The sequence below is a fragment of the Salmo salar genome, chromosome 06 (assembly GCF_965601325.2).
Source record: "Salmo salar chromosome 06, fSalSal1, whole genome shotgun sequence".
NCBI classification, from domain to species: domain Eukaryota; kingdom Metazoa; phylum Chordata; class Actinopteri; order Salmoniformes; family Salmonidae; genus Salmo; species Salmo salar.
In genome coordinates this window covers 88,285,162-88,305,547 of record NC_138296.1, presented here as the reverse complement: position 1 = coordinate 88,305,547, position 20,386 = coordinate 88,285,162, and the positions used below count along the sequence as shown (strand labels likewise).

General features: G+C 45.2%; 1 protein-coding gene across 1 annotated transcript in view; it reads right to left on the bottom strand.

Moving 5' to 3' along the window:
• Nucleotides 1-1,586: 1,586 nt before the first annotated feature.
• The window catches only part of LOC106608234 (serine palmitoyltransferase 2), a 34,258-nt gene continuing 15,458 nt past the window's right edge, over nt 1,587-20,386 (bottom strand). The window contains exons 6-12 of the mRNA XM_045721095.2: nt 17,347-17,440; nt 16,688-16,793; nt 14,052-14,271; nt 13,280-13,406; nt 7,673-7,808; nt 7,150-7,279; nt 1,587-4,937 (exon numbers count right to left, since the gene is read on the bottom strand). Of these exons, the coding sequence (XP_045577051.1) occupies nt 4,785-4,937; nt 7,150-7,279; nt 7,673-7,808; nt 13,280-13,406; nt 14,052-14,271; nt 16,688-16,793; nt 17,347-17,440 (966 nt within the window). The 3' untranslated portion in view covers nt 1,587-4,784. The remainder of the gene's footprint in view (nt 4,938-7,149; nt 7,280-7,672; nt 7,809-13,279; nt 13,407-14,051; nt 14,272-16,687; nt 16,794-17,346; nt 17,441-20,386) is intronic.

Genomic DNA, 20,386 nt, shown 5'->3' with positions numbered 1-20,386 from the left:
GTCCTGTATGGGAGGGAGCACGGTTCCAGTGATGTCCTGGATGGGAGGGAGCACGGTTCCAGTGATGTCCTGGATGGGAGGGAGCACGGTTCCAGTGATGTCCTGTATGGGAGGGAGCACGGTTCCAGTGATGTCCTGTATGGGAGGGAGCACGGTTCCAGTGATGTCCTGTATGGGAGGGAGCACGGTTCCAGTGATGTCCTGTATGGGAGGGAACACGGTTCCAGTGATGTCCTGGATGGGAGGGAGCACGGTTCCAGTGATGTCCTGGATGGAACACGGTTCCAGTGATGTCCTGGATGGGAGAGAACACGGTTCCAGTGATGTCCTGGATGGGATGGTGCAGCGGTAGTATTTGGAGAGGACCCGGGGTGGCATGCTGAATTTCTTCAGCCGCCTTAGGAAGTAGAGATGCTGTTGTACCCTCTCGACAAGAGTGGTGATGTCGGTGCGCAACAAGGGTCAGAACTTAAAACTTGTGACACTCTATTGATGTAGATCGGGGCATGCCCCCCCCCCCCCGCTTCCTTTGTTTTGCGGACATTGAGGGAGAGGCTGTTGTCATGACACCACTATGACAGTTCACTTACCTCCTCCCTATAGGCTGACTCATCATCGCTGGTTATCAGGCCTACAACCATGGTGTCGTCACCAACCCTGTATTAAGAGTCCGTGTGGAGGTGTTGTTGCCAACCCTCACAGCCTGTGGTCTGCCCTTCAGGAAGTCCAGGACCAGTTGCAGTGTGGTATCCAGACCCAGGGCTCTGAGCTTGGTGTCGAGGTTGGAGGGAACAATAGTGTCGAATGCTGAACTGTAGTCAATGAACAGCATTCTCAAATAGGTGTTCCACTTGTCTAGATGTGTTACGAACGTGTGAATAGTGATGGAAATGGCATCTACCATGGATCTGTTGGAGCGGTAGATAAATTAGATTGGGTCTGAGAAGATGGCGGAGAATATGCCTGCAAGCTGGTCAGCACACACTCTGGATGCCAGCACACACTGTGTGTGATAGTCTGTAGTCCTTGCCACATGCCGGAGTTGTCGAACAAGATAAAACTGGCTGAAAAGAGCCACCTACAATTCCCCACATGACAGCTTCTTACATTGTTGCCATTCAGAATTGTAACAAAACATGGCTTCTGGCCCATCAAAGCGGGCACATCTACAGTGAGTTCTACAGTGAGTTCTACAGTTCGTAATTGACTACAAATTAGTTCTGTGTGGAATGCATCTAGACAGATCGTGACCACATTTGTTCTCAGAATAATAGATAAATATCCACAGATGTTAAGATAGAACAGAGAAGGAGGGAAAAAAATTATAAAAAAACAGCTCAAGGAAAGAACATAAAAAAGACGAGACATTTTTGGAATGGAGTAAAAATGTTAATTGGGAAATGTTGAATCATACAGGTGTTTTTTCAATGAGAGATGCATATATATTTGCTCAATTCAACAATGAGAAGGATACACACAATCATACGTTCTATCATTTTCATTAGAAATACAGATGTTGGTGTTAGTGATAGATGCATCTCTATAGGTCAGTGTGTGTAACAAATAAACAGAATAAATCTGAGATGTCGTCTTTAAGATACAAACAGGTTGTAAGTCATTTAATGGTATTCATTCTGTAAAGACTTTCCGATAGATGACATTACACATCGTGCGTATGTATATAGACCTTTGCCAAAAGACAAATCTAACCAAGAGCTTGATACAAACAAAGACGGATTTAATCTTAGCACCATTTCCAACAGCACGGTTTAACACACACCATTGCTTCAAAAACCTCAAATGGTTTATCTTTCAACCCTAACTATCTCCAAACATTGAACTTGCCGAGGGTAAAAGCCTCCTGATAACATACAGGTGTTATACATAGTAGGTCAGTTCACAAATCTCTCTCTCCCATTGCTGGTTAAACAATGTCATTTTACATCAAAGGACTTTTTTTATCTTTTCATTTTAAAAACACATTTACTTTAAAAATGGGGCAGTGATTAATTACATCTGCTGCTAAATGTTATTTGTTTTGTAGAAATGTAAACAGCCTTCCTGAGATCTTGTTGCTGGATATGAGCAATCACATCCTGTCTGAAAAGAGATGGGAACAGGATACGGAGCAGGCATCCCAAATTGTGCCCCATTGCCTAAATAGTGCGCTACTTTTGACTAAGGCTCTGGTTAAAAGTAGTACACTATAGGAAAAAGAGTGCCATTCGGAACCAAGAGAGACTACATGGGCCCACCCAGCTTGAACTAAATACAATGCAGAACCAACAAGGTTTCAGATTTACTGCTGAACCAATTCTAGACACTTTAAAATGTCAGAGATAGTTTAAAAGGAGGTTGTAGTGGTGGAATGATCACAGTGCTAGTCTCTGCTCGATACATTTCTACACTCACACACCTCAACTACAAACCGGATATTTGACTACTCACAATATTACACTTGAAATTACCCATAGGTTGACCCATAGAAAATCAAATATATAATTTACACAAAAGAAACTAAAATCAAAACAAATATACAAGCCAGCCAAAACAAAATCAGCTAATTCTGGAATGCCATATCAGATAAGAAGAATCATTGTGCGACAGACAGTGGTCGGTAAAAAGACGCTTCCTTCAAACCAAGCAGTCGTTAGCCAGCCGTAAAGCCTGTCGTTTCAGTGAGGCTACGTCATCTGTGCATTTCCAACGCCCGTCAGTAGTATTAGCACTGAAGACATGTGGTCGGTTATTAAAACACACCTACATAGTTACTCTGGAACAGGGCTGGGGGTCAATTCCATTACAAATCAAGTCAATTCAGGAGGTAAACTGCAATTCTAAAAGATTTCTGAATTTACATAAAAAGTACAAACTGAAATTCCATGAAATTTGATTTCCTGAAATGGCTGACTTTAAATGGAATTTAGAAGAACCGCTGTAGAACATAATTAGAGCTGCCACCCACAGAGATACTATATTAGAAACATCTTCCCCAAAACAAGGCAGATTTAAATACTATAGGGAATTTGCAATAAATCAAAAAAGGGGTAACACTTCCTGTATTATACGTATTTTGTGCATTATACATAGCTCATAAGGCATTATGGATGCACTTAATACCTTATAAAGAGGGTATCCATAGGAAGTGTTTTCCGAATAAGGACATATCTGTACATCAGAGAAGCATGGTTAGGATGCAGCATCGTCATACATACAGATAGACAGTGTGGTTACATTACACCCAGCGTGTCATTACTCAGGAAGAAGACATCAGCGCTGGATTTATTAATAATAGAATAAGCACTTAGGTTAAGACATACAGTTAGATATTCACTTCACATGTCTCTTCAGTAAGGGTCAGTTTCCCAGACACAGATGAAGGCAAGAATCTCCATTGAAATATATTGTTTTATTCCAGGAAACCGATCCTAAGAAAAACACATAACACGACCTGGCTCTTATTCACCCTACAGCAGGTTTAGAGAATCTTCAGCTACGTTAAAGACTAGAGCTGTTCCAAATGTTTAAGACATATGAGTTCAAGTTATTCCAGTACAGGTGTAAAGAACACTAAATATTAAAGACTGAAAAAAATGATAGAAAATAAAACCTTCACAACATGTCAGCACTACAAAGTGATTTCCCCTACTACTCTAAATATCTCAACAGATCTTTTTAGAACAAGGTTGTGTTCATTAGGCACAAAATGGAACAAAACTAACTGAAACTGGGAGGGACTACCAGGGCCTGTCCAATAAGAAATGCTTGTTTTGGCTGAGACGTGCTCTAATGAACATGAGCCAGGTGTGATATGTAGATTACAGAGAGAGCTAGGACTACTCATGGAAAGCAGCTCTGTGATTGGTGACTAGCTACGATGTTAGGTCAAAGACGATTTCACATGTTAATTTACAGTATAAACAGTAGATAATGTACAATACATAGATTTGGTTAGAGAAAGGACCCAGTGACAATATTCAAGTATAAAACACTAATTAGAGTGGAAAGGTTTAAGTTAAATAAAATAAAAAAATAAGGTTGACACTTGATGTACCCCATGTGATATGAAGGCCTATATTTAGGTGGGGGGGGGGGGGGGGGGTATTTTACCCATACCAACAGGGCTCTACTAATATAAGGAATGATGGATATTATTTATTTACTTTGTCTGTTACATAACTCCTGCCAGTAACCAACCATTGGTATAACCAAACAAGTGGTACTGTATATTTGAATATTAAAACGTTCCAGGTTTCAGACCCCTTGATTACTCCCTCCTATCTTAAAAGCTGAAAATACCTTTAAGAACCGCAGCAGGTAGCCTACTGGTTTAAAGTGTTGGGCCCGTAAGCTAAAGGTCGCTGGTTCGAATCCCCGAGCCGAATCAGTGAAAAAGCTGTCAGTGTGCCGTTGAGCAAGGTGCTCCAGTAAGTTGCTCTGGATAAGAGAGTCTGCTAAATTACTAAAATGTTAAATGTAATCTTGTTATTATTCCATTGGAAGACCCCATAATGCACACAGACATATTTAAGACTCATCGTTTAGGTACAAACTCAAAAAAATGAGGTCACAATAAGTTAAGATACAGTAAGAAAACCCTACGGGCACATGAGACCATGGTGACTTTTCAGACCTGGTGAAGTTTCACTTAGGTACAAGATCTAGGATCAGCTTTCCATCCCCCAATTCTAACACTAACTATTAGTGGGGAAAAATACTAAACTGACACAAGATCAGCATCTAGAGGCAACTTGACCCTACATCAGTGTAGGCGTTTCAGTTAGTTACATGACAGAAGGCTTGACGTGGCTGGGCTCCTGGAGCAGACTGTCCTCAGAGGACCATGAATCCAGGGAGGAGGGGAGATGAGGACGTCTCTGGTGTCTAGAATACTTCAGCAGTAATACATCTCCTACCTCACTGATGGCCTCCAACGCCTGGGGAAGACAGGAGAGAAGATTAAACAACACGTAGAATGATGAGAAGCTACTCAACATCAACAACAGTATGAGAGAGCTGGATCGATTCCATTTGGTCTCAGAAGCAGGATCCTCCACTGTGGAGAAATGAGAAGCTACTCAACAGCAGTATGTTGTGAACATTAGAAGCAGGAGTATTTCCTGCGGATCCAGGAGATTGAGATGGGGGAAGTGTTTCTCTCACAGCAATGTGAGGGTTGCTGAACCCTGAAATTCACCTGATGAAATTGTTAGTGAAGAGAAATGGGGGCCATTTGCGTAAGGGTGAACAAAGAATACACAACCTGAGCTAAAACTACACCACTTACCTCAGGAGACTTTATCTGTCCTGCAATACCATCAGTCCGCAACCCACCTGGAAACAATCTATCTTTCTCCACTTTCTTTTTTTCATACCTTCTCTGAACTTAGTAAAGAGAGTAAAGAGAGGAAAAAGTGTCTTCATACATTTCAACAAGTGAAGCGGACCATTAAAAACAGTGTTGACCCACTCATCAAAAAGATGGACTGTCCTTGGACAGACAACACTCCTAAATAAAAGTGTCTGAGCTCGCTGCTCCACCATAGTAAGGCCTGTGCTGTCATCCTTCCAAGTCACTCCCACCCACACCTGGGTTCTAATAATAGGTGTTCTTCCAAAACATGTTGTACATATGATGGAACCTGCCTGGGTGTACCAGATGGGTGGGGTTGGTAATTATGGGACGATTGTTGGTTCCATTGCACCAGGCAAGCTCTATTGAGCCCAGCTGAAGTATTTGAAAGAAAAATATTTTCTGAACCCTTCTCACCCTCTGTAATAAAGCACATATTGAAATGCCTTTCCTGTCCTCCACACCTGCAGCACATCAGCCATGAAAGTCAGAAGCCAGGCTTGACTGATTCAATACTGGGAAAGTGTCAGTCACTCGCACTGCTTTGAAGAGATGTGGAGGGATTCGTTCAGCTATTAAAAGGATGATGCTGCTGTCTCAAGGGAGAAATAAAGTCTTCACCATACATTCTAACCATTGACATACAACTTACCAACCATAACCATTCCCATCAATTGAACTGGACCCAATTCTAGGACCACAGAGACTTGAGGTGCATCTCAATACTCAAATGCAGTTTCTTCTCCTTCCATCCTATACTAACATCACAGAGAGTTGAATAGAATATAACTAGTGAGACAGACAGACAAAATAACCTATTGAGTGAGACAGACAGACAAAATAACCTATTGAGTGAGACAGACAGACAAAATAACCTATTGAGTGAGACAGACACAAAATAACCTATTGAGTGAGACAGAGACAAAATAACCTATTGAGTGAGACAGAGACAAAATAACCTATTGAGTGAGACAGAGACAAAATAACCTATTGAGTGAGACAGAGACAAAATAACCTATTGAGTGAGACAGAGACAAAATAACCTATTGAGTGAGACAGAGACAAAATAACCTATTGAGTGAGACAGAGACAAAATAACCTATTGAGTGAGACAGAGACAAAATATCCTATTGAGTGAGACAGAGACAAAATATCCTATTGAGTGAGACAGACAGACAGACAGACAGACAGACAGACAGACAGACAGACAGACAGACAGACAGACAGACAGACAGACAGACAGACAGACAGACAGACAGACAGACAGACAGACAGACAGACAGACAGACAGACAGACAGACAGACAGACAGACAGACAGACAGACAGACAGACAGACAGACAGACAGACAGACAGACAGACAGACAGACAGACAGACAGACAGACAGACAGACAGACAGACAGACAGACAGACAGACAGACAGACAGACAGACAGACAGACAGACAGACAGACAGACAGACAGACAGACAGACAGACAGACAGACAGACAGACAGACAGACAGACAGACAGACAGACAGACAGACAGACAGACAGACAGACAGACAGACAGACAGACAGACAGACAGACAGACAGACAGACAGACAGACAGACAGACAGACAGACAGACAGACAGACAGACAGACAGACAGACAGACAGACAGACAGACAGACAGACAGACAGACAGACAGACAGACAGACAGACAGACAGACAGACAGACAGACAGGACAAAAGAACCAGAAAGATGCAGATAGAGATGACGCCATGGGGAGGGGGAGGAGTCGTTTGACTCTAGTCCGTGATTGGTTGACTCACCGTGTCCAAAATATCTCTGGTGTGGGCAGCAGACACACAGAACCTGGCCCTGGACTCTATGATGGGCGTGGCCGGGAAGCCAACCACCACCGTCCCAATGTTCCTCTTCAACATCTCCCTACCAAACGCCCTGAGAGAAAACCAATCAGAGAGCGGGGTTAGAGACCATGTGACCACTGTGTGAACAATCTGCTTATTCTGTGACTGACTGAGGAATGCCATGTTGATCGTGTCAGAGAAAAGTGAACAGAAACAATCTGATCATGCCACCGTGGTGATTAACTCTAAAACTGGGTGAGTTGACAAAGAGGTTACGCGGTGGACTGATAAAACCTACACTCTCTTGGTGTTTAGTTTGTGTTCTGGTAAACATCTCTAACTAGCTGTTACCAGACCTACCCTATCTTGGTGTTTAGTTTGTGTTCTGGTAAACATCTCTAACTAGCTGTTACCAGACCTACCCTATCTTGGTGTTTAGTTTGTGTTCTGGTAAACATCTCTAACTAGCTGTTACCAGACCTACCCTATCTTGGCGGGCATGTAGAGCATCATGGGTACGACAGGAGAGTCATCATTGCCATAGATGATGAAGCCCATCTCTCTTAGTTTCCTCCTGAAGTACGTAGTGTTCTCTGACAGCTGCCTCAGACGAACCCCACCTGGAAACACAATGAAAGCATTCTCTATTTAATCCATTAACCTGTAAACCCATTAGTAAACCTGTTAAACCACACCCTCTAAAGGACTGTTGCTCACACCCTGTATTCCAGCCCCTCCCTTCTCGCCTGATGGGTTTTAGTTTGCTCCTACTCCATTGTCAATCCCATGAGGAGCTGGCAAGAGAGCAGAAACAGGCTGGCACGCGGGCGACCTCTCCGTGGCGGAGATCTTTGTGGGCTATACTCGGCCTTGTCTCGGGATGGTAGGTTGGTGGTTGGAGATATCCCTCCAGTGGTGTGGGGGCTGTGCTTTGGCAAAGTGTGTGGGGTTATATCCTGCCTGTTTGGCCTTGTCAGGAGGTATTGTCGGACGGGGCTACAGTGTCTCAGCCTCCAGTGTTTATGCTGCAGTAGTTTATGTGTCAGGGGGCTAGGGACAGTCTGTCACATCTGGAGTATTTCTCTTGTCTTTTCCGGTGTCCTGTGTGAATTTAAATATGCTCTCTCTAATTCTCTCTTTCGGAGGACCTGAGCCCTAGGACCATGCCTCAGGACTACCTGGCCTGATGACTCCTTGCTGTCCCCAGTTCACCTGGTCGTGCTGCTGCTCCAGTTCCAATGGTTCTGCCTGCGGCTATGGAACCCTGACCTGTTCACCGGACGTTCTACCTGTCCCAGACCTGCTGGAACCCTGACCTGTTCACCAGACGTGCTACCTGTCCCAGATCTGCTGTTTTCAACTCTCTAGAGACAGCAGGAGCGGTAGAGATACTCTCAAAGATCGGCTATGAAAAAGCCAACTGACACTTGCTCTTGTGTTACTGACTTGTTACACCCTCGACAACTACTATGATTATTATTATTTGACCATGCTGGTCATTTATGAACATTTGAACATCTTGGCCATGTGCTGTTATAATCTCCACCCGGCACAGCCAGAAGAGGACTGGCCACTCCTCATAGCCTGGTTCCTCTCTAGGTTTCTTCCTAGGTTCTGGCCTTTCTAGGGAGTTTTTCCTAGCCACCGTGCTTCTACACCTGCATTACTTGCTGTTTGGGGTTTTAGGCTGGGTTTCTGTACAGCACTTTGATAGATCAGCTGACGTAAGAAGGGCTATATAAATACATTTGATTTGATTTAGGCCTTAGACCCTAGTACCTGCCTGTTCACTAGGCCTGGGTAGTGGGTACAGGTGTTGCTGTGACTTCAGCAACATGAGAAAAAAGCTCCAGACCAGCATCTGCCATTTCATTTTGAGAGACAGAAACATACAGCTTCAAAGATACCCAATACACAACAAGTCTGATATTCAATTCACACAGACATTTTTTTCTTCTTCTTTAGCCCAGGAATTCAAAACCATTCTGTGAGAACTGAAGAGTGACATAAGCTGAAAAAAAGAGGGGGATATTCTCAGGAGGGAATCCTTTCCACTTGTTTCACATTCCTTTTAAATTGATGTCCTGACTGTTCCCCTTCCCATCCAGATATGAAATAAACTGTTCCCCGTCCCATCCAGATATGAAATAAACTGTTCCCCGTCCCATCCAGATATGAAATAAACTGTTCCCCTTCCCATCCAGATATGAAATAAACTGTTCCCCGTCCCATCCAGATATGAAATAAACTGTTCCCCGTCCCATCCAGATATGAAATAAACTGTTCCTCGTCCCGTCCAGATATGAAATATGCATTTTAGTTGTCTGTCCTATGCAGACAATTGATTTGAGCTACAAACCAGAGAAAGTAATTCTGGTTGTGTAATGGAGAGTATGATGGGGAAACTTGAGATCTGAAGACTCGTGTTAGTTCCCCGAGATGTGAAACCCAGTCAGTCATTCTGGCAGTCAACACTACCTCCCCTAGCAACCTAGCCTCACTACCTCCCCTAGCAACCTAGCCTCACTACCTCCCCTAGCAACCTAGCCTCACTACCTCCCCTAGCAACCTAGCCTCACTACCTCCCCTAGCAACCTAGCCTCACTACCTCGCCTAGCAACCTAGCCATGGCAGTAACTTCAAAGGCTTGAATTTCAAACACATATGAGGCTTTGAACGTTCCTCTTTCCTGAGAAAACTATTAAGTGATTAGGTCAAGACTGTGGGATCAGCCATTTCCAGGCTTCAATCACTCAGAGCCCTGAGGGAAGCAGGGGACTGACTGGAGGTTAACCCAGCCTGGTGCTACTGAGAGGGGGATAGATACACTCTGGATGGGCTGAGCTGGTTCCAGATGTTTGCTGTACAGTGTGTGTAGGAGTGACCGTCAACTCCACTGCACCTTACGACAGCACTCAGGTTGAAGAGAGGAGATTGTGTTCTACAGTAGGACCAGACAGGAGACCCAACTTTCACTAGTTTAAAAGAACAGTTCAACCAGAGGACTCAACACCTATTGAATTTTATATTAGTGTTAAGTCTTAGTTTGGAAGAATCCACACACAGCTAATTGTATTTTAAGTGCATATTTTTTTATCAATGTAAACTGTTTTTCCTTCAGTTTTTCTGTGAGCAAGAATCAATAAAGTTAGTCACAAGTCAGTAATGCTTTCCAGGTCTGTACTGCCACCTTGTGGTTACTGGTGGTAGTGACACTGTGCAGTACCAGGCACTGCCTAACGCAAGTGAAAACCTTGTGTATAGCCGTCATCATCAACCTTTTGGACCAGATTCAACTCCTGATGATTAAGTATTGATGATAGAATCAGGTTTTTCAGGTTGTACTGGGTCAGTGCCAATACCGTAGTTAATGTTCAGGAGTAGTTGAGGTAGATACAGTGCATTCGTTAAAGTATTCAGACCCCTTGACTTTTTCCACATTTTGTTGTTACAGCCTTGTTCTAAAATTGGTTAAATTGCCCCCCCCTCGTTCTTTTTTTTTTACATCCGTTATTAGAAAGTGGCAACTCGGAACACTAATTTAACCCACACATTTTCTAGAGGGACGGCTTTAGGCGGAACACAACAGTATCGTACCACATGCATCTGCATTATGAACATGGTCTTTTGCCTGCAATGCAGTGAAGAAAACGATATGACAACAATAATGTCTAATGTAACTGGCCCCTCTAACAGTACAACTGGCCCCAGCTTGGCCCCCCCCCCCAGTTGAAATGGTCTAGAACCGCCACTACCCCCCCAATTAATCTACACGTAATACCCCATAATGACAAAGCAAAAACAGGTTGACATTTTTGCTAATTTATTATAAATATAAAATATAAATATCACATTTACATAAGTATTCAGACTATTTACTCAGTACTTTGTTGAAGCACTATTGGCAGCGATTACAGCCTCGAGTCTTCTGGGGCACACCTGTATTTGGGGAGTTTCTCCTATTCTTCTCTGCAGATCCTCTCAAGCTCTGTCCGGATGGATGGGGAGCGTTGCTGCACAGCTATTTTCAGGTCTCTCCAGAGATCTTCGATCGGGTTCAAGTCCAGACTCTGGCTGGGCCACTCAAGGACATTCAGAGACTAGTCCCGAAGCCACTCCTGCATTGCCTTGCTGTGTGCTTAGGGTTGTTGTCCTGTTGGAAGGTGAACCTTCGCCCCCAGTCTGAGGTCTGGAGCAGGTTTTCATCAAGGATCTCTCTGTACTTTACTCTGTTCATATTTCCCTCGATCCTGACTGGTCTCCCAGCCCCTGCCACTGAAAAACATCCCCACAGCATGATGCTGCCACCACCATGCTTCACCATAGGGATGGTGCCAGGTTTCCTCCAGACGTGACGCTTGGCATTCAGTCCAAAGAGTTCAATCTTGGTTTCATCAGACCAGAGAATCTTGTTTCTCATGGTCTGAGAGTCTTTAGGTCACAATTGGCAAACGGCAAGGGGCTGCCATGTGCCTTTTAGTGAGGAGTGGCTTCCGTCTGGCCACTCTACCATAAAGGCCTTATTGGTACAGTGCTGCAGAGATGGTTGTCCTTCTGGAAGGTTCTCCCATATCCACAGAGGAACTCTGGAGCTCTGTTAGAGTGACCACTGGGTTCTTGGTCACCTCCAGGACCAAGGACCTTCTCCCCTGATTGCTCAATTTGGCCGGGCAGCCAGCTCTAGGAAGAGTCTTGGTGGTTCCAAACTTCTTCCATTTAAGAATGATGGAGGCCACTGTGTTCTTGAGGACCTTCAATGCTGCAGAAATGTTTTGGTACCCTTCCCCAGAACTATGCCTCAACACAATCATGGCTTGGTTTTTAATCTGACATGCACTGTCAACTGTGGGACCTTATATAGACAGGTGTGTGCCTTTTCAAATCATGGCCAATCAATTGAATTTACCACAGGTGGACTCCAATCAAGATGTAGAAACGTCTCATGGATGATCAATGGAAACAGGATGCACCTGAGCTCAATTGAGTCTCATAGCGAAGGGTCTGAATACTTACGTAAATAAGGTATTTCTGTTGATTTTTAATAAACTGTTTACGCTTTGTCATTTCGGGGTATTGTGTGTTGATTGATGAGGATTTTTAAAAGAAATCCATTTTAGAATAAGTTTGTAATGTAACAAAATATGGAAAAAGTCAAGGGGTCTGAATACTTTCCGAATGCACTGCATGTACAGTATACTGAACCAAAATATAAATGCAACAATTTCAAATATTTTGCTGAATTAGAGATCATTTAAAGAAATCAGTGAATTGAAATACATTAATTTGGCCCTAATCTATGGATTTCACATGACTGGGCAGGGGCGCAGCCATGGGTGAGCCTGGGAGGGCATAGGCCCACCCACTGTGGAGCCAGGCCCAGCCAATCAGAATGAGTTTTTCCCCACAAAAGGGTTTTCTTTCAGACAGAAATAATCCTCAGCACCCCTCCCTGACGATCCCTCAGGTGAAGAAGCCGGATGTTGAGGTCCTGGGCTGGCGTGATTACACGTGGTCTGCGGCTGTGAGGTCAGTTGTACGTACTGACAAATTCTCAGAAAATGAAGTTTGAGGCAGCTTATGGTGTAGAAATGAACATTAAATTATCTGGAAACAGCTCTGGAGGACATTCCTGCAGTCAGCATGCCAATTTCAAACTCCCTCAAAACTTGAGACATCTGTGACATTGTGTTGTGTGACAGAACAGCACATTTTAGAGTGGCCTTTTATTGTCCTCAGCACAAGGTGCACCTGTGTAATGATCATGCTGTTAAATTAGCTAGTTGATATGCCACACCTGTCAGGTGGATAGATTATCTTGGCAAAGGAGAAATGCTCACTAACAGGGATGTAAACAAATTTGTGCACAAAATTTGAGAGAAATAAGCTTTTTGTCTGTATGGAACATTTCTGGGATATTTTATTTCAGCTCATGAAACAACACTTTACATGTTGCATTAATATTTTTGTTCAGTGTACATATAAAACAGGGGTAAAGTGTTACTGATTGCAGGATTTGGGATACTAACTAGTTGTATTTCAGCTATACAGTGTGTTTCCTCCCAGCTGAGGGAGGCTGGCTGTGTAAACTCACCCAGACTGGTACCGTCCTCCCCCATGATAATCTTCATAGAAGTGATGATCTGTTGGGACACAGGAGGGGACATGGAGGTGGCGTAGATAGCACTGTGGGAGTGGGACCGCAGGTAGTCTATCAACTCCTATGGGGGAAGAGAAGAGACCATTGTCATTCTAATGTACAGTATGGGATCTATTCAGAAATCAAACATGCTCCAACTGAGCCATGGAAATCTGGTTTCACTAAGTACTGTGGGAAATGTCTCATATCATTGGGCAATGATGAAACCGGGTTGTCCTGTTGATGACGAAACCACCACACCGAAACTTTTTCATTAAACTATCAGTAACCATCCCTGAAAAGATGAAAGGCTTGGACTCATAATATACATGTCATGACTCATGTCAGTGGCGATGAGCTGTGTATGAACACCCAGGGCAGTTTCAGTGTTACAAGGGAGGGACCCCTGCACCTAGCTCTGTTGTAACTGAATGTTTTGGTGTTTCCAGCACTGAGTGTTGCTTCAGAGGTCTTGGCACCCCGCCAAGAACATTTCTCCTAATCGCAGATCTTTTGGAGTTGCTTAGCCATACTTCCTAGTTTAGTATGCATTCACTTAATGGAATGGGAACATGAGGAAAAAAGCTGGAAGTCAGGTTTCTGCCTTTGGAGACAGCCGGCTCACTTTCTTTCCTCCGATCTATCCTCCAGCAGCACTAAAGCTCTTGGTAAATACTCCCATAATGACCTCCCCTGACCTTTAACCTCTGTCAGACAGCCGACTCACCCTTCTTCCTCCGATATACCCTCCAGCAGCACCAAAGCTCTTAGTAAACGTTCCCATCATGATGTCAACATCTTTGGGGTCCAGACCAAAGTAGTCGACCACCCCTCCACCGCGAGGTCCTAGTGCCCCGATGCTGTGGGCCTCGTCCAGGTAGAGAAAGGCCTTGTAGCGCTTCTTCAGGGCTATCACCTCAGGCAGACGCACGATGGATCCCTCCATACTGAAGATGGAGAGGAGAATGGTGAGATGTGGAGGGAGGACACACACACACACACACACACACACACACACACACACACACACACACACACACACACACACACACACACACACACACACACACACACACACACACACACACACACACATGACGTGTACGCACAGCACACACACACTATAAATATTCTGTGGATCAACTGGTGTGTCTGGAAAATGACCACACAGCCGTACTTAGACATGTGAACGTCTCCCTTGGTGGAATCTAAAACAAGGTGAGCAGTGTGTTTCTTTTTGATCTTCATTGGCAGTGAGAAGTCAGTGACTGTGTTTCTCTAGATCACTCAGGGTGCGTCAGACCGTTTTAACGACACATTTAGTGAACTGATCAGGGACAGGCAGCTTTACCAAGAAGCATACTGATCAGAACGGATTGGTGGACCTTTACAGTAAGTACATGACAAAGAATTCAAGTCGCACTATATTTATGCTCACTTCGATGTAAAGACTAGTAAATTATTCAGTCAACATCCTGCCACACCCAGTAAAAAGAAACTTCCTAACTGTATGACTAGGCCGTGCTGAGTCTGCAGGGAGGCTTTCTGTACGACTAGGCCGTGCTGAGTCTGCAGGGAGGCTTTCTGTACGACTAGGCCGTGCTGAGTCTGCAGGGAGGCTTTCTGTACGACTAGGCCGTGCTGAGTCTGCAGGGAGGCTTTCTGTACGACTAGGCCGTGCTGAGTCTGCAGGGAGGCTTTCTGTACGACTAGGCCGTGCTGAGTCTGCAGGGAGGCTTTCTGTACGACTAGGCCGTGCTGAGTCTGCAGGGAGGCTTTCTGTACGACTAGGCCGTGCTGAGTCTGCAGGGAGGCTTTCTGTACGACTAGGCCGTGCTGAGTCTGCAGGGAGGCTTTCTGTACGACTAGGCCGTGCTGAGTCTGCAGGGAGGCTTTCTGTACGACTAGGCCGTGCTGAGTCTGCAGGGAGGCTTTCTGTACGACTAGGCCGTGCTGAGTCTGCAGGGAGGCTTTCTGTACGACTAGGCCGTGCTGAGTCTGCAGGGAGGCTTTCTGTACGACTAGGCCGTGCTGAGTCTGCAGGGAGGCTTTCTGTACGACTAGGCCGTGCTGAGTCTGCAGGGAGGCTTTCTGTACGACTAGGCCGTGCTGAGTCTGCAGGGAGGCTTTCTGTACGACTAGGCCGTGCTGAGTCTGCAGGGAGGCTTTCTGTACGACTAGGCCGTGCTGAGTCTGCAGGGAGGCTTTCTGTACGACTAGGCCGTGCTGAGTCTGCAGGGAGGCTTTCTGTACGACTAGGCCGTGCTGAGTCTGCAGGGAGGCTTTCTGTACGACTAGGCCGTGCTGAGTCTGCAGGGAGGCTTTCTGTACGACTAGGCCGTGCTGAGTCTGCAGGGAGGCTTTCTGTACGACTAGGCCGTGCTGAGTCTGCAGGGAGGCTTTCTGTACGACTAGGCCGTGCTGAGTCTGCAGGGAGGCTTTCTGTACGACTAGGCCGTGCTGAGTCTGCAGGGAGGCTTTCTGTACGACTAGGCCGTGCTGAGTCTGCAGGGAGGCTTTCTGTACGACTAGGCCGTGCTGAGTCTGCAGGGAGGCTTTCTGTACGACTAGGCCGTGCTGAGTCTGCAGGGAGGCTTTCTGTACGACTAGGCCGTGCTGAGTCTGCAGGGAGGCTTTCTGTACGACTAGGCCGTGCTGAGTCTGCAGGGAGGCTTTCTGTACGACTAGGCCGTGCTGAGTCTGCAGGGAGGCTTTCTGTACGACTAGGCCGTGCTGAGTCTGCAGGGAGGCTTTCTGTACGACTAGGCCGTGCTGAGTCTGCAGGGAGGCTTTCTGTACGACTAGGCCGTGCTGAGTCTGCAGGGAGGCTTTCTGTACGACTAGGCCGTGCTGAGTCTGCAGGGAGGCTTTCTGTACGACTAGGCCGTGCTGAGTCTGCAGGGAGGCTTTCTGTACGACTAGGCCGTGCTGAGTCTGCAGGGAGGCTTTCTGTACGACTAGGCCGTGCTGAGTCTGCAGGGAGGCTTTCTGTACGACTAGGCCGTGCTGAGTCTGCAGGGAGGCTTTCTGTACGACTAGGCCGTGCTGAGTCTGCAGGGAGGCTTTCTGTACGACTAGGCCGTGCTGAGTCTGCAGGGAGGCTTTCTGTACGACTAGGCCGTGCTGAGTCTGCAGGGAGGCTTTCTGTACGACTAGGCCGTGCTGAGTCTGCAGGGAGGCTTTCTGTACGACTAGGCCGTGCTGAGTCTGCAGGGAGGCTTTTTAAAATGTATTGTGAGCGTCTGATTCAGCTGGGGTTATTTCCATTATTTATTGGAATTCATTAATGAACGTTTAATAAGAAAACTCAGATGATAGCTGTACATGTGATATCATATGATACCTCTTACAAAGGTACAGTACCTGTATATTCCTTCGACCAGAATGAGGATCTTCTTCCAGGGCCTGCGTGTTCTGGGCTGGCCGTGGACTATGGCGTCTCTCAACAGCTTCTCTAGACTCGCCATATCTAGAGAGACAGACACAGAACATAGAATAGGGTCTGAATAATGCAGCCTAAGTACCTGAATGTTTAGACATTGTATCCCAAGCAAGACAACAACAAGATGGCTGGCTAACACTGAGTAGCAGCCAGTCTTCGAGTGAAGAAATGTGTTTATCCGTCACACCTCCCCTGTCTTGTCAGTCTAAAATAGAATGCCAGGAGGAGCAATGAGAGAAAACAAAACAAACACTGCCACGAAATATCCATATTTGTATTACTACCTGACAGCTAACTAGAGTCATGTCTAACTGGAAAGAGAGGAAACAGTAGATTGTATAGAGGTGGCTGGGGATGGACGGTAGCATGGCTTACATGTGCTCAGACTCTAATATAGGATAAACAAACAACTAGACAGAGACTAGAGCTTCTAATGAGAGACAGTTGGTCTTTACTGTTGTGTTGACTGAACGGAGCAGGTTACATCCCATTGTGATCTGGAAGTTTACTGTAGAGAGCTGGCTGAGGTAATAGATGATGTGATCAAACAGGGTCGTCTTGACAACACTAAATGACTCACTGTTGTGCTTGAAGACCCTGATGATGGATCCAGACAGCCGAGCGCCCAGCACTAGAGAGGCATGGTTTAACTCATCACTCAGGATCAAACAGCCCTGGAATTACACCAAAATAATAGCATTTATTTACATCGGAATACAAAAACACTAAAGTGGTATACAGGACAGTTTCCCTGAAGGAGGGGGTCACAGATGCAGTCTCACAGTCAGTGACACATCACACCACGACACCCCACAGCCATTGAATAGTTACCGCAAGACAAGTTCCACAATTCCATCATCTAGTCATTTAATGGCTGAGCAGAGTGAGTGCATTACGCAATGTCATTTACAAGAAGAAGAGGCGAGGAGGAGGAAGTCTGTCAGGAACATGTGAATGGTCCTTCGCCTCTCCTCAATGTGTACGTCTGTCAAGAGAGGAAGTGTGTTGACTACTTTCACGAGGACGACCATGCGCCTGCCAGTCAGAGACTTTTACTTCACTTTTTGTCAAAACAAAACTTAGAGGAGGAGAAGTAAAGGGTTATATGAGTCAGAGAGAGTAGGGGAGGGGCGGAGAGAGAGAGGGGCGGAGAGAGAGAGGGCTTCCTATCCTAATAACTCAAGGCCTTTCAGGCATCATGATGATTAACGACACGTTTCTCAATGTTTTGAAAACACACTGAGGAAACTAGAGGGTTTTGGAACGGCGTGAACCCCCATATGGGGGACTTTGAGCAGTTCTGGACTGACATCGAATGACATGTTGGTGTCGAAAGCGCTCTGTGAAAGCCATAGTGTCCCTTGCCTTATAATGCCAAAGAGCCCCAGCAGTCTGCTCTCTGTTTCCAAGTGTCAGGTTTCAGACCCTACATTTGCATAAGGAGTGACGTGTCACATTTTCTGGCCTATCCAGACAAAGAATCGATTATCTCTTCCTCTGAGCGAGTGAGCTGAGCTTGGGAGAAGGAAAATGAACGGTGACAGTCAAACGAATCCAGCCATTGTGGTTTCATCTCGGTGTGATACGCTCAGCCGGATTTACCTCTTAACTAAATAATAGCAGAGAATTGAAACAGCACTTTGTCTGGGTCAGAGATGGACAAAATCACTTAGTGCTTAAAGCTGAAGTTGTAACGAGTCTACGAACATTGAATGGCGTTTCTGCGCCGCTCAGAGGACGTTTAGGAGAAAATTCTCTGTCAACAGTTATATGAAATGTTGCCAATATTGTACTGTCACTAAGTATGTTAATATTTATTTTACAGTTCTAAGAAAGGTGAAATTGTTTAGAATTTAATTGTTATAATATTTAAAGCATTTCAGTTATTTCAAACCACACTTTTGTTGAATAGGAAAGAAATATGATTTTTCATAATATTTACACTATGTACTTGAAGTAAGTAGACCTCAGCAATTTATATAAATGTTTTAACCAGAAAGGTGAGTTCCAGATCTTTCTAAAACTATGCAACATTACCAGTTATTGTTTATGGCCATCTCATGAAAATGATTACGTTTGGGTATGTCTATTAAGGTGGTAATCAAAATGTTGTCCTATCATTCAACTAGCTAACATCAATGAGAGGTTACTTCAGTTCATTGACTTACAGAACGTGAGAGAGCAAGAGAGAGATAAGAGAGAGAGAACAGAGATGAGAAACAGAGAAAGAGAGAGTGTGTGAGAGAGTGTGTGAGAGAGTATGTGTGAGAGAGAGTTTGTGAGAGAGAGTGAGGCATTCCTACCTTGCAAGCAAGAGAAGGAACGTTCATGGAGTGAGAAATACATGTAGTGAGAACAGGACCAGAGACAGGACCGTCATCCCAGAAACCCTGGACCCACTCCAAGTCACATACCGCCCAAACAAATCCACAGATGACACAATCTATTTTGCACTCCACACTGGCCTTTCCCACCTGGACAAAAGGAACACCTATGTGAGAATGCTATTCATTGACTACAGCTCAGCGTTCAACACCATAGTGCCCTCAAAGCTCATCACTAAGCTAAGGACCCTGGGACTGAACACTTCCTTCTGCAACTGGATTCCCGACTTCCTGATCGGCTGCCCCTAGGTGGTGGGGGTAGGCAACAAAACATCCGCCATGCGGAACCTCAACATGGGGACCCTTAGGGGTGCGTGCTTAGTCCCCTCCTGTACTCCCTGTTCACCCACAGCCGCGCCCACGACTCCAACACCATCATTAAGTTTGCAGAAGATGGTGGTGGGCCTGATCACCAATGACGATGAGACAGCCTATAGGGAGGTCAGAGACAGAGAGCAGTGTGGTGCCAGGACAACAACCTCTCCCTCAACGTCAGTAATACAAATTCGCTGATCATGGACTACAGGAAACGGAGGGCCGAGCACGCCCTCATTTAAATCAAAAAGGCTGTAGTGGAGCAGGTCAAGTTCCTCAATGTCCACATCAATAAGGAAATATTGTGGTCCCCACACAGCAACCCAGTCGTGAAGAGGAAACAACAATGCCTTTTTTCCCTCATGAGGCTGAAAAGATTCAGCCTGGGCCCTCAGATCCTCACAAAGTTCTACAGCTGTAGCACTGAGAGGGTCTTGACCGGCTGCATCACTGCTTAGTATGTCCTGTATACTGCCTGGCCTCCAACAAGCCACTACAGAGGATAGTGTGTACTACAGGTTGACACAGGAGTTCAAATCCATTCCTGTCCAGTCTTTCCTGATCAAACAACAGTTCTATAACCCCGGAACTTTCCTGTCCCTTCCCGATAAAAAAAAAAAATAAATCACTCAGGTCCCGTGCTCATTTTTGCACGCAGAAATATCTAGACTATTGTGTTTGATTAGGAAGTATTGAAAATAATTTCAGTAATGCAAAATGTGACATGTGGTTGTCATACATACATACATACATACATACATACATACATACATACATACATACATACATACATACATACGACTGTAGGCCTCTGTAAGTCTCTGGATAAGAAAATATTCTAAATGACCTAAATGTAGATTGGTTAAGGCTGAAAGATGAGGACTGACACCCCAACAGGACTGTCTGCTCAGCACCGCAGAA